At 31.7% G+C, this 15,715-nt stretch overlaps 1 protein-coding gene across 1 annotated transcript; it reads right to left on the reverse strand.

The window, feature by feature from the left end:
- Positions 1-13,521: 13,521 nt before the first annotated feature.
- On the reverse strand, positions 13,522-15,112 carry LOC106767486 (salutaridinol 7-O-acetyltransferase). Its single transcript, XM_014652393.2, has 2 exons — positions 14,541-15,112; positions 13,522-14,424 (listed from the first exon to the last, which is right to left on the reverse strand). The coding sequence occupies exons 1-2, from the start codon at positions 15,056-15,058 to the stop codon at positions 13,659-13,661; spliced, it is 1,284 nt and encodes a 427-aa protein (XP_014507879.1). The 5' UTR covers positions 15,059-15,112; the 3' UTR covers positions 13,522-13,658.
- Between the last annotated feature and the right edge of the window lie 603 nt (positions 15,113-15,715).

The following is a 15,715-nucleotide window of genomic DNA, read 5'->3' on the forward strand; positions in this document are numbered from 1 at the left end:
TAATCTTTGCCTTTTAATTTTATTTGACATTGTATGTTGTTATAATATTTACTTCTTTTTATGTCACAAGTAACATTTTGTCAATAAAGGTTATTATGTTTTGTAGGTGAAAGTTATTGTTTAGTAGGTCAAATGTTAAAATGAATAATATTCACACTACTACAAAAAAGTGCATAGATAGCGCTTTTTTTTTATCATAGATAGCTCTTTTTAAGCGTAATCTATGCGTGCACTATCTATTAATAGATAACACTTCTAAAAAAAGCGCTATCTATTGTCTGCAACCAATAGATAGCGCTTCTTTAAAAAAGCGCTATCTATTGTCAGCAACCAATAGATAGCGCTTCTTTAAAAAAGCATTATCTATTGGTTCAAATTTAAAAAATAATAATAATAATTAATTTTAGAATAAAATATAAAATATTGGTTCTATTATATACAAATCTACACTATATATTAGTTATATTATATACAAAAAAAATATAAAATATTGACAAAAATATGACAAATGTCTTAAAAAGAATTGTGATTAATATGAATAAAAATTATTGGTCCAATAATATTTCAAAATTTAATCATTAAGTCGTCTAGTACATGTCATGACATGAGATTTCTTTATAAGATAATATATACAGTCATAACATATATATCCTATTAGTATTGTACATCATTGTAACATAACCTATATGCATGTAATAATTACATGTAAACACTAATTTCACTAATTCAATGATCTGACTTTCATGATAACGTTGGCATCTTCAACTAGAAAAATACTGCATGAAAGAAAAATAATGTAGAATTAGTTAATTAAATTTTACTACAAATTAATTATAAGAATAAAGATAACTTACATAAGTTGGAATTATTCCTCCTTCACAGTATGTAATAATTTCCTTCATATATTGACACACATAATATCCACAATCATTGCCATTGGGTTGTCTTGGGCACTAGAATTCCAAAATAATAAAAACATTTTTATAATTTGAACATAAAAAAGAACCAAAACTCTAGTATACTCCAAACAGATTCAATGCATGATAACAAATAACTATATACCATATACAAGTTTAAACTCTTAATAATAAGTCATGCTTTTGTAACAACCATATACTCCTACAACGAGTTTCACAATAATACAAGTTATTTAACTAACCAATACCATGCAACAAAGAAATAAGTCTTCAACCATTCAAGAATACATGTTATTTACTTAACTAGTACAATACAAGCAACCATAACGTGAACTAAAGGTCACATAAAGTCATTAAGCAATTTAATTATGACAATGAAGACTATATTACACAAATCATACTAGAGTAATGTACCTTATTCTTTTAATATTTTAAAACAATTATTTTTTTGACCTATGGATGAATTATCACAAAAGTTCTAACTTTTACAACCGTAGATGAATCTTATTACCTTGTTGACATCTTCCATCCGATAGCTTGCTTCCAAATTCTTATCTATGGCATCTTCTAAGGCAATATGTGGTTTATCATCTTGGAATATTTTATTAACCTGAATGTCACAAAAACAAACCTCAATCAAAAACTTTCAGCCAAGGAATTTCAAACTGGACCAATCATTTTGATTATTTCCTCAACAATTACAACACTAATAAGTGATTTCATTTTAATAAATAAAAAAGATTGTGCTCAAAAGAGGTGTCTAACTTTTGTGTTATAATGGACTGAAATTCTATTTATGATTAAAATGCATAAAACCTTACTCTTATGGAAGGTAGCCTGGTGTTCCTACAAGTCTGGTTGCTATAAAATTTTCATCATCGGTTCTGTCTACCAGCTTTGCAAGTCCAAAATTTCCCACCTTTGAATCCAATGTCAAGTGCAATGATGAGAACTAAATTTAACACACAAACTTGATTGGAGAAATGTAATTTGACAAGTACCTTTGCTCTGAATTTGTCATTAAGTAGAATATTGCTACTCTTTATGTCACAGTGCACATATCGTGCTTTTGTATAATCATGTATATATTCAAGACCTTTTGCAGCATCCAGTGCAATTTGAACCCTAACACTCCAAGAAAGAGGCTAGTTCCCTGTTCTAGTATCATGTTTCAGATTTCTCTAAATATATCTTATAACTCTTATAATTCTTCTGTTTCTGTGGCTTTTTTTGGAATAACTTTTGTGTTTAGTTTTGCTAGGAAAAGAAAATGGTACCTTCCAGTCAAGGTTGTCAAACTCGAGAGTTTACGTAAACTCGTGAGAGTCCAGTAAACTCGTAAGAGTTTACTTTGTATGAAAAAAAAAATATAAATGACATCCTAATTCAAATAAGATAACAAAATTATATAAATTGAAATACATAAGTTCATAGAAATATTGTTCATAAAGATATAATGTAAAACATAAATTGAAATGTCAAAGTCTCTATGCCTAATCCTCTAATCCTCTAATAATGGCATCATCATCTCCATCGTCATCCTCATTTAACTCTTCCTCTGATGAATGTTGTGCATGCTCATTGTTTCCAAATGTTATGTTATCAAGATCAAGAGCATCTAAAACAGGATCTGTTGTTGCTCCATCTAAGTGAATATGTTCACTATCATTTTCACCTTCAACTTGATCAATCTCAATAACATCATTTGTCTCTTCAGCTATCCATTCATCATCAGATTCTGTGTCATCAAATGGAAGAGCTATAGTTTTTCGAATTTGTCTACTTTTCAGCTTGGAGTTATACATCACATAAAATAAATCATTCATTTTTTTTATGTAAATGATTCCTTCTCTTTGTATGAACCTAAAATGAAATATATTATTTTTAGTGAAGATATAAACATAATAAAGGAATTTATTACTTAAAAATAATTTAAATTATCATTTCAAATGAACTCCAATTACGCTCACATCCAGAAGAACTACAAGTCAAGCTTAGAATTTGAATTGCAAATCTCTTCAACTCTGGAGTTCCATCACCAAACATGTCCCACCATTCTCCAGGATTTAACTCTTTCCTACACTCTTTTGCATCTTCCATTCCAAACAGTCCTCTAGCATTATGAAATTCAACAATTTGTAAATTAATTTTTCTTCTTTCTGCCATATCTGGTATCAATCTTCTCATGCAAAAATACAATCCTTCTTTCACCTCTCCACCATCATCAGATCTAAAGTTAGGTTCATAGTGGAAATGAGGGTTCAGAAAATAGGCAGCTGCATGCAAAGGCCTATGAAGTTGATTATCCCATCGAGCATCAATTATTCTCCAAACCTCTTCATAACTACATCAATCATGCTATATCAGAAATAATCTCACACATAAGTAATTAAACATTGAATGAGTAAAAGTTTGAAAATTTACCTTTTTTTGATATTGTTAATGTTAGACTTAATCTTCTCTTTTGCACAGTCCATCTCTTCATAAATGAAACCCATTGCAGGTTTTACATCTGAGTCCACTAGTCTTAAGACAACCATGAGAGGGGCAGCAACTTTCAAGCATGTGGAGACATTCTTCCAAAATCGGCTATCTAATACTACATGTGCTACTTTTCTCCCCTCTTCTGAAGTTCCAAACTTACTTGTCTTCCATTCCTCAGAGTTGAACATTGTCAACAACGATGCCTTCAATTCATGAAGACAAGNAAGAGTTAAATAAGTCGTGGCAAATCTAGTCACACCCGGTCTTATAAGGTCTCTACCTTTAGTAAACTTTTTAATTAAGGAAATCAACATTGATCTCCCATAAATGTAATTTGTAATTTTTCTTCCCTTCTTAATGGTCAATTCATGGACCTTCAATTTTTTTTTAAAATCTTCGAATATCAAATCAATGCAATGTGCTGCACATGGAGTCCAATACAATTTTTCCCTCTTTTGCATCAACAACTCTCTGGTTGCCTTGAAATTTGCAGCATTATCAGTGACAACTTGAACACCATTTTCTTCTCCAACAAACTCGACAACATCATCCAACATTTTGAAAACTTTATCAGTTGTTTTTGAAATGTCTGAAGTGTCAAGTGAATAAAGAAAAATCGTCCCTCTAGGACTATTCACGAAGAAGTTGCAAATAGAACGTCTTTTTCTATCCGTCCAACCATCAGACATAATTGTACATCCAATTTTCTTCCACTCCTCCTTATATTCCTCAAGATTTTCATTTGTTTTCTTCACAACTTGTTTCAAGAGCTTCTCTCTAATATCATGATAAGATGGTGGTTTATATCCAACTCCATACTTACCAATCATTTCACACATCTTTGCAAATGCTAGATTTCTAATTACATTAAAAGGAATGGCACTGGTGTAAAAGAATTCAGCAACTTGAGCATCAACTTCTTCTTTGTATCCTTTTTTCATCATTTGATTTATAGTTGCTTGAACTCCCCCCTTACTAGTAGTAGCAACTTTTTCTTTTACTTTAAAACCGAATACCTTGTGTCCTCCTTCAAAACTCTCACTTTCTTCCTCGTCTTCACCGATATTTATCTTTCTTTTCTTTAATGAAGCATTCTTAGCTTCTGCAACTATTTTTATCATCAAATTTTTTATTTCATCCGGAACAGAAGCACAAGGCTCAGAATCTTCTCTAGTTCCAGCAAGATGATGCTTAAATCTAAATATGCCTCCACTTACAATCTTTGAACAAATAGTTGCATTTCACTTTTCTTCCATTGCCATTAACATCAAATCCATGTTTCCATCCAATATCAGATCGATTTCCAGGAGCATTTTTACTTCTACTTCTAACTGATGAAGATACACTTGGATTAAAAAGAATGATGCACTGTAATGTTGTGATGTAAAGTGGTGCAGTGCCCGTAACATACTATTAAAAAGTTATTTGGTGCAGTGTAGTGCCCGTAACGTAACATCAACTTTACTTAAATTCAATAAAATAATATAAGTTGCAGTGCCCGTGAACCCAAAGTACAGTTGCATAATGCCATTAAAATGTTTAAAAAATATGTTGTTCGCCCGTGACATCAACTCAACTTAAAATCAATAAAAAAAAATACATGTTGCAGTGTCTGTGAGTGCCCAGTGCCATAAAAGTGTTTAAAATATAACTTGTAGTGCCCATGAAACCAAACTTCAGATTTTAGTGATACAGGGTTTGCACTTACAGAACCCACAAGGATGAGAACGAAGGTGCAAAAGAGGCGAGGTCGAACGTCGAGATCGACGGCGCGACGAAGGTTGAGTTCGAACATCAAGATCGACGGCGCGGCGGACTGCGCATTTGATGAACGAGGAAGTGACGAAGGACGAGATCGAACGGGATAGAAAGCGAGAGCGCAAGAAAGAAGATGAACAGTGAGTGAATGTTCTAAAAAACCTATTCTGATGCGTCCTAAAAACGAATCGTTTTGTGTTTTCGATTTTTTTTCCAAACTCGCAAAATCGGAACCAAAATCGCGATTTTAGGCGCGTTTAGCGAGTCAACAACCGAGTCTACCGATCCTACTCTAAAATCGAGTTTGCTTACGAGTTAACTCGAAAGCATTGTCTGAACTCGTAAACTCGGTCGAGTTAACGAGTTAACTCGCGTTTTCGATAACCATGCTTCCAGTAATGGATTATGAGGATGATCACTGAGAGATCCATTTGGAACGTACTCATACACCAAATAGAGGTCATCTTCTCCGTTTACATATCCCAACAGCTCCACCTGTAGTAGTCATTATCAAAAGCATCGTTTTATTTTTCTAAAAAAAAAAAACAACACAATTTTTTTATTTATGGCATTTCAAAATTGTTAAACTTAGCTTTGGACATTGATCGAATTCTGGCTCTTTGATAGATCATATATCAGATTTATATCAAACATAAGAACTCTCAACACCTGGTCAAAGAAAATATCATCAGAATTGTTACTTATAATATGTTGATAAAGTGGATCTTACATAAGACCTTGAGTTCTGCATAGAACTCTTTAGATTTATTGGATCTAATTTTCTTCACAGCAACTTCCTGCAGTTAAATGATATATAGATTTTAGTCAACAAATCAAAGGATGTGCTTGCATTGCTAAGGATCATTAAAGAATGTACTTGGTATTTGTGTACCTTGCTCCCTAACACTCCAAAATAAACACTTTTGTATTCACCACTTCTTATTCTTCGACTTTCATCAAAGTTATTCGTTGCCTCTTCAATCTTAGTCAAACCAGTTCCATATAATAATAAGAAAAAAGAGGATAGAAGCACTACAATGTTACAATGAATTCCTGAGAAAAAAAAAATAATAATAATGAATGGATTTTTCCTATATCAGTTGAGTAGTTTGGAAACCGGCAAAGAAAATACATATGATCCCCTAGGCATATATGTTCTTCTTCCCATTTTTTCAGTACAATGGAGAAAAAATGCCATTGGTTCCGTTTCAACAAAGGAAACCATGGACTTTTCAAATAAATCTGAAGGGTATTCATTAGAATTTGATTGCATCAAACGAATTGGCAAGGCAAAAGAGTAATCAAAACTGAATATCCAGTCAGTAGATAAGCCAAACAAACTAGACGAACATCATATTTATTAAATGGTTTATAAATTTATAAACATGAAAGCACAACAACATTTCACTCAGATCAATAACATCTTAAAAAAAATCAATGGAAAACTGATTAAATGATGGCATACATAACACAACACGACAACAATAAATTATTATCTTCTGTTTAGAACATCTTTGTATTGGTCAGAAGTGGAAAAATGGAAAGCTGCAACACAATCCACCATCAGCTTAGCAAATTAGGCACTATAATCTAGAAAGTCAAAAGCTTTGAGACATCAAAAGATGGAAGATCAATTCAAACAAAAACCCAATACATACCTTGAGATGGGAACGTTCTATAAGTATGAAAAAAAAAAAACAAAGATGAGGCTGATACAGACACAAAAATAACCATGGAACAAAAGGGTGACAGAGAGGAAAAAGAAGAAGGTAAGATATCTAAAATGAAAGATTAAGAAGCCATGAAGTGGAAAAGTTATCACTGTGTGCAACGGAGGAGCGTGCATTGAAGGAGCGAGCAAAGACCTACACGTTAAATTGAAGGAGAACCGCCAAAGGAGCCTAACGCACTGATGAAACGGAGGAGGAGCCCTAACGAACTGATGAACAGAGGAGAAGGAGCCCTAACACTGATGAAACAGAGGAGAAGAGCCCTAACCACAGATGAAACGGAGGAGCAACGCGAATGAAACGGAGGAGGAGCACGAATGAAACTGAGAAGGAGCCCTACGCAGTGATGAAGTGAACGTCAAATATCAAGAGTAGTCCTCCGCGCGAATACGAAAATTTTTTAATCCTCATAGATAGCATCTTTTTAAGAAATCGCTATCTATTAATATATTTTAAATTATTAATTAAAAATAATAATATTAAATAGTTATAGATAGCGTTTATTTAAAAAAACACTATATATTGTCATGGTTATAGATAGCGCTTATTTAAGAAAACGTTATCTATAGTTCTGCACATGAATAGATAGCGCTTTTTCAAATAAGCGCTATCTATTGAGCGCTATCTATAACCAATTTTGTAGTAGTGTCATAAATTTACTACAAAATCAAGTGGTATTTATTATTTATATGTTCCCAAATATCTTTATATGATTAATCATGAGTTGAAAATCAAGTTATTGGTAGTTGTTGTTAAAGAAACCATATTTTTTTACCTTAATATGGTAAGCACTGAAAATAATTTGTTTTCATTTCTTTATAACATGTTATTCTAATCATATTTCTTTTAGGAGAAAGAATTGGTTCATTCAATGATGAATTTTTCAAGAAAACTCATTTATAATAAGATAGGAGTCCCTTTGTAGATGGATGTTATATGCCAACACATATGAGTTTAATATTTTTTTATGTTATTTATTTTATTATAATATGTAATATATATATATATATATATATATATATATATATATATATATATAATGTAATTTATATTATTGAATAACAAGGAATTTGAGAATAAATTTATGCAAATTAGATCAAAGAGTAAATCTTATGTTAAACAAACATAATTAATCATTCTATTAGAGCTTAGGAAACAGAGAGAATAAGGACTAAAAAGTTTGATTTTTACTACAAACACACAAGAAAAGGGTTAAATATATGAGGTTGGAAAGCACACGTATACGTTCAAATATGGGGATAAACTCACATATATTCACATTAATAATAAATAAGAAAATTAAGCGAGTATATAAAAGTGGCAAAATGGCAAGCCTACCGTATTTTGGCATGCCATGCCATTAGTACTCAAAACATGGGATGTAACGAGCTAAAAATCATAATCTATCTTGTCAAAGGGTTGACTCACCAACTTTTAAAATAAAAAATTGCTTATCTTTTAAAATTTTATTTTTCTAAATTTTATATTTATTATTTTTTTATGTATTTTTTAGATATTAAAAACACACTAAGTATATTTTTTACCTCTTAATTGATTAATTAATATCAAATAAATTGAAATAATTTTTATTTTTACATATTAAATTATTCTATTATAATTAATAATTAAATTTAATTTGTAAATTTTAATAATTTAAAGGATTAAATAAGTTTTAAGTATCTAAACTTTAAATGAAATTTGTGTTTTAAGGTTTGTTTCTCAAACTTAAAAAATTAATGAATATAATCCTGTAATTCAACTGTGATAAATTTTTATACATGTCAGACAACTTTTAAGACTAATGTATAAATTGATTATATTATTTAAAATATTCTAGTTCAATTATGATTCTATAACGATGTTTGATTAAGTAAAAAATATTATGTATCATTTCATTTATAGTTTAAAAATTAAGATGTATCAATCTTTCAAATAAAAACAAATTTTAATTTCACAGGACTAAAAATATATTAAATTTCAATTTAAATTAAAAAATTATTTTGTATTTACATTTTCAAGTAATGTAATAAAAATAATAACTTTTAAATTAATTTTTATTTTAGAATAAAACTAGCTTACATGTTAATCTGTCCTATCATATTTCTTGTCTACCAATTCGATACTGACAAAAGAATTGACTAATTAAAATTTTCAGCACAGCTTGTCATACAAGCAGCCTAACGCTGTTTCCTTTTTAATGGATTTGAGGAAGATGATCTGGGAGAGATTTGAGTAAATTTAAGAATAATTCTTTTGTTGTTTTTTTGAATAGATTTGTGGGTAATTGAGAGTGGATTTGAGGGTAAAGTTTGTGAGAATTAGTGTAGGATTTGATTGATGTGATAGAATTAAAAAATTAGTTTAATTGGTAGAAATGAAAGATTACCAAAATACCCCTAGTTATTTTAGTAATATAAAATGTTATTTTTTAATGTATATTTAAATGTATAAATGTTAATAAAGAAATGAAATTAATTAATAATAAGTCAAATTAATTTTTAAAATATTAAAAAAATTATAATATAGTAAAATAATTTTTTTTTTAAATGTGGTATTTGTTTGTAATATAATTTCTTACCGAATACAATCAATTTATTTGTCTACGAAAGTGAAATTCATTCATTTTAAACAAACATATAATTAAAAGGAGTTATTATATTACATGATCTAAAAAAAAGTCCCAACATAATAACATACAATTATATTATTAATAGTTCATGATGACCTTGCTTCAATGGGGTACGTTGCAATGCATTGAAACGATATTGTTGCGGCATCCCTATTAGACGTCTTGTATGGGATGGATGCGAAGATAAAAAGTCGAAGCATTGTGTGAATAAATTTTGATCTTCAATGTTCATAGTCTGTAGTAAGTTTTGAATTTCTTCTGTTGTTGGATTAGGTCGTTTAATACTAGCATTTAATAGGGAATTTTGACGCTCCATGACCTGTGTTTGTCGTTCAATAACAGCATATAGTCTTCTTCCTTCATTAATTATTTCTTGCAGTTCATCTATGATTTCATCTATGATTCGAGAATCCATCTGTTTTGCATTTAATTTCATTGAGCAATAAATAAAAGTATGAAAATTCATGTCAAAGATAATAACATTCAAAAATAGGTAATGTAGAAGTCTTCAAACAAATAAGTGAATTAACACATTTAAGTCATGTAATGCATTCTGAGTATACTAATGAACTTAATCATCTAAATGGTGAAGAATTAAATTAACATTGTGATTAAGGTGAGCAATTGTTGATTCATGTCAAGGGATAGGTTTGCCAAGTTATCTTAAATACGTTCAACCCGCACTTGCATTTGTTCCATACCCTGCATTTTGTGTTGCATGTCTTGTACCCTCTCCTGCACTTGCACATAATAGAAAATGGTGTTCTTCTCGCCACGAAAAGCATGAACGACAACACCTTCAGCGCCTCAGACAACAACAACATGCAGTTCATCTGAAACATTTTTCAACCATTCAAAGTGGACAAAGAAATCACTATGTTTAGTGCACATCTGAATGACTAACATCCTTCGTAGCTTACTAAATACTTGTAGCTGACCAGATGCACCTTATGCTTATAAAAACCTGCAACACATACAAATGGTTAGGCTGCTGCAAAATAAAACCAAATGTTCAAGTCCCTATTACTCTCGGGCTACTCTTGACATCATTGCAAAAGGTTGCCTTAAAACTCCACACAATCGTCGTCCTCCTCCTCTCCACCTCCATCCCCATCAACCTGTCCTCCACCGCACACACCTTTGTCGTCTTCTTCTCCATGCCACACATCTGCATCATCTACCTCCATGCGAATCGAAGAACATGATAAACGCATCACCCATGCACGAAGCTTAAGGCACTTCTCCTAAGTTAGCTGTGTTGACAGAGTAAGGAAGGAAGGTACGACCAACCGGTGAATGCAACCGGAAACAACCCATCGCTACAATCGAAAGAAGCGGATAGGAAAACGACAGCTTGAAACCGGATACGCAAAGTTGTATCCGAATACCCTTCCTAAGCAAAATCTCCACACAAATTGGATCCGGATACAGGAAGAGTGTATCCGAATACCCAGCGCAAAATTTTTGAAAAACCTCTATCCGTGTACGCTGAATCTGCAATGGAATACATGAACATGTGCAAAGACAGAAAGAGAACTCTTCGCGCAAAGCTCGTCAAAGACCACACACTCTCAAACTTCTTTCACTCTATCTAAACACACAACCATCGGTTTTAATACACACACCAAACTTATACATTAACACACTCTTATTAATGGTCTTCATGGTCAGACCTTCTTTTTCAAATTCAAATAGCAGGCTTCTCTCCTTTGCTTTGTAGTGAATGGTTGTATCAACAGGGAATCTCTCCAGCGAATCTCCCCAGCTACTTACACTGTGCACCAGCTACTTACAATGTGCAATGGACTGAAAAGAGAGCTGCAAAGGCCGAATAAGCATGGCCAGAACACTGCTTTCTGGAAAATTACATGGGCAATGGGAAAAGAATATTGTTCTCGTGAAAGTTCTCGTGAAAGAACAGTGCATGCATTGTGTTTTTTACAATGGATTTTGGTTTTTTAATATTAACTTTAATATTAGAGTTTTTTATTATTATAAGGGGTTGGACATTCAGTTGAAATTTTGAAGAATGACACAGGACATATAGGTCTTTTACATATAAATCAGCGCAAATCTTTGCATTTTGGAGAGATGGTCGAAACAGTGTAATATACCCAAAATCCATTCAAACAATCGCTTTTCCATCGTCTCAAATCACTACAAGGAAACAGGATTTCAAAATCAATCTTCGCTCACAAATTCGCTTGAACAGTACAATCTGTTCAAGCGAACACAACATAAGTTTTAATTTTTTTTTATTAATTATAATATTGTTTTATCCTATATGAGCCTCTTATAATATTAGTTGATAACAAATCACCCCACTTTACCAAGTAAAAGAAATTTAACAAGTAATTTATATTTATCAACATAATGTCTGTGGAATTTTGAATTGATTTTTTTTAAATATTCATTTATTCTCTTTACGCGGTCGGTTAGTTCTTTCGGCATGTAGAAAACGCCAAATTTTTAGCTTATCTAGTTTATTTCCACTAATGGATACGTTCAAAAAGCAAATGATGAATATAATGCAGTAGCAATAATTACACGGAGAATGTTTGAATTAAGACTAAGAAAGATATCAGCACTGATTCTGTTTACATTGTCGTGGTGCTAGTTTTGTGTCTGTACATCTAAGATAAAAAGAAAAGTAATAACACATGACACATTTTTACATTTTTTATACATAATATAAAAATAAAATAGTTTAAAAAATATAAAGTTTTTGTAATTTTTTATAAAAGAAGAGAGTAAAAGGTAAATAAAAATAATATTAAATAAATGTAAAAAATTTATGTCTGTCAAAATCATTTCTTTAAAAAGAATTTGTGAAACAATCGTTAATTGTTTTCAACTTCTTGAAACATATTTTTTTTTTTAAATCAACTCATTTTCCAAAAGAAAACTCTTTTTCGTTTATAAAAAAGTATATATAGCTTTGTCTATATTTTTCATTACCGTGAATGAATATTTTTCAAGTATTTTGTCGGCTACGTATCCTTAATAATTGAGTTTCTGATCATGCAATGGCAAAGAAATTATAGAAGAAATCGTCTTCTATCGGTAAGAATTTTAATGTAGAAAGTTCGGATAAAATACACAATATCAACTAAAACTTTTATACGTCATACTGATCTTACAAATATCTTAGGTGAAACTATGGAAATGTGGGAAGATTTTAATAGTAGCTTATATGGTTGAGATTGATTTTTTTTTTTTTTTTGTTACTTAGAAGAAAATACTCATGAAAACTTTATGACACTAAAGTTAAGAAGGGAGTTGAAATTTTTATGAATTTAATAATAAATATAAGTGATTATTGAATAAATATTCTTTAGATAATATTAATTATATTTATAGACAATAAATCTATATTATTATTGGACTAATACTTACTTTAAAAATATAATAGCAACATAATAATATCTCATAAATAATAACCATATTATCAAACCCTTAATATTAATTATTATATTTCGAATGTTTGAACTGTTCTAAAATTAAAAAACTTAATAGATTTTGTTAGATTGTATTTTTTCAGTATGTCTATTAAACCAAGTGAGAACATATATAAATATGAAAGTATATAAATATTTAATTTGATAATGCCAAAATAAGTAAACTGAGTATACTGATTTTGGGACTTTCTTTTTTTCTTCTTAACTTTTAATAAGGATGAAAAGAGTCTTAAGTGACACTTTAATTAACCTAAAATTTTGTTAATTTTAATTATATAAAATGAGAAGAGAGTAATTGTTTTCTTCATAATTGCATTAAATTCATTAACCGATTTTGTATTTGACGTAAGGTCGAGTAATTATTCCTGATACGCTAATTAGTGTCTGTGATCTAATCCAATGCCAACACCACCAACATGTTAGATCTCTAAAATAATTTTCATTTATCTATCTAGACGTGAATACATGAACATAAGTTATAAAAGGTAATAATTTTGTATTTTTGTTTTCAAATGAAAATTAAAAGAAGTTTTATCAGAACCAAATTTCAAATTTTAACATAATAATAAATAATATTTTTTGTAAAACAAAAAATAACAACATTGCATTCATATATTAATTATATTTGATTTCACCATTGACGTGGCAGAATCTTCACTTGCCGAAGCTTTGTCTGATCTCATTAAGAATCAAACGAAAGAAACTTGAGAAGTTCTGGATTTTGCTCAAAATGCACCATGTCACGCGAAGTCAAGGTTATCCATGCCTCCATGCCATCACCAACCTTAGTACCCATCAAAATCACCACGTTTTTTATAGGAACTCCGATAGTGCGCACGTAACTTGGTTTTCCACATCCGAAATCCGTTTCATAGAACCCAAATCTCATCCAACTGCTAAAGCTGAAACATGGAACACCCTTTTCTGCGGCCATTCTTCTTGCTTCCTTCAAAGACTCCATCACCTTATAAAATTCATCACCCTGAAGCTTACTCACATAATTTCCATCAATTTTTCTTATCGTTTCCCTCACTCTCTCGCACAAATCACCAAGCCTCACTTCTCCTTCCACCTCTACCACCGGAGACACTGCTTGTTGCCACAGATTTCCCGTCGAATGCTCCGACAGCGTTTGGGCCATTCTGCTGCGAATATTCACCGCGTGGGATACCATAGATGCCGGAATTTTTCCTTCCTCTGAACTTGCTTTCGCCGCTTCCAGTGATGATTTCCATATCAGTGCTGTCACGGCTTCCACACTAGTGGGAGTGAAATCGAAGCTCCCCAGCTTTTGCTTCAGTCTGGATATGTTCGTCCTGTTGAACACAAACCTCTTTGTGGCAATGCTTTTTTGGCCCATCATGCCACCAATCAAGTCCATTTCTATCTTCCTCGGCGGAAAAACCTGTGCGCCTTCTTCCATTTGTGGTAGTATCGGTTTGTTGCCTCTGCAAAAATTAAAATTAATCACACAATATATTATAAAATAAACATTCAAATCTCGAGAACTGGGTATATAAGTTTATAAAATGAGTAGAATGATTGGAATATGTGACCTTTATACCTTGATGTTGCAGCCCAAGCAGTGAGGAAGGATGCTGCTGTGGAAGCATCAGCGATTTTGTGTGAGAAGCAGACGCCAAGAGCAAAACCTCCACACGTGAAGTGGTTGAACTGAACTGCCATGTTCCCAGTGAGAGTTTCCCTTGCAGGGTTGTATGGATCGCATGGGAAAAGGTGGTTGATATGGTGAAGGTCAGGGTTTTTAAGAAGGCTTGAGAGTTCCATGGGGACTGTACAGTCGGTGAAAACAACGCCCTCATCGTTGCACTCAACGGTTGAGTTGTCTCTGAGGGTTCCGCAGAAGGGGTAATAGAGAGTGAGGACTTGTGATAAAGAAGCCTTTAATTTATGAGATACTGGTTTGTTGTGTGTGGCATCGGAAGCAGAGTAAAAGAGGAGAATAGGAACGTAAAATGGAGGAGCCAATTGATCGAGGAGAGAGAGTTTGAAAAACTTATTGGATGTTGGAGAAGATGGCTTTATAGTTTCCTTAGATACAATCTCAGCTTTCACTTCCATTTCTCACAAAGAGTTGCTATGTATAATGACTCTCTCAAACTAATTCTTGCCTTTATATAGCCAAAAATCTTGCCTTCATCATGAATTTTTAAGAGCAATAATGCTCACGAGAGTCTGAATCTAAGATATGAAATCGTGCACGTTAGAATATTATATTAGGAAATTATGATAAATATTATGATATAATAAAATAATAATTTAAAAGCCGTGTACTGGCTGGATAAAAATATATCAAGATATATATAAATGACCCTAGAATATAAGAAATGTGTATAAGATAATACCTAGGTTAGTCAGTATCCAAGATTCATCGGTTTATTCATTATAGCAGCGCTAGTCAATACTAGGTCAGGTTAAAAGATGTTAGGCCACAATTAGGTTAGCATTTAAGTTATTGGGCTAATAATTCAGCAGAGAATAAAATGATCAACGATATCTAATTAAAGATATTGATAAAGTTGTTTATTTGCAACAACTATTTATGAGAAACCGACCGGATTTTAAGATAAATTTGTTTCAGGTAAGTCTATTTATATTTTATTAGGCTTGTGATAACTTATAAATACAGGGTCAAGGCTAAAAGTCAGTTACGCTTCACTCACACTCGAAAATACTCTACAGTGATAGCAAAGTCACTTTCTAAAGAGCAAAAACTCT

Source organism: Vigna radiata, chromosome 1, assembly GCF_000741045.1.
Source record: "Vigna radiata var. radiata cultivar VC1973A chromosome 1, Vradiata_ver6, whole genome shotgun sequence".
In the NCBI taxonomy this organism is placed as follows: domain Eukaryota; kingdom Viridiplantae; phylum Streptophyta; class Magnoliopsida; order Fabales; family Fabaceae; genus Vigna; species Vigna radiata.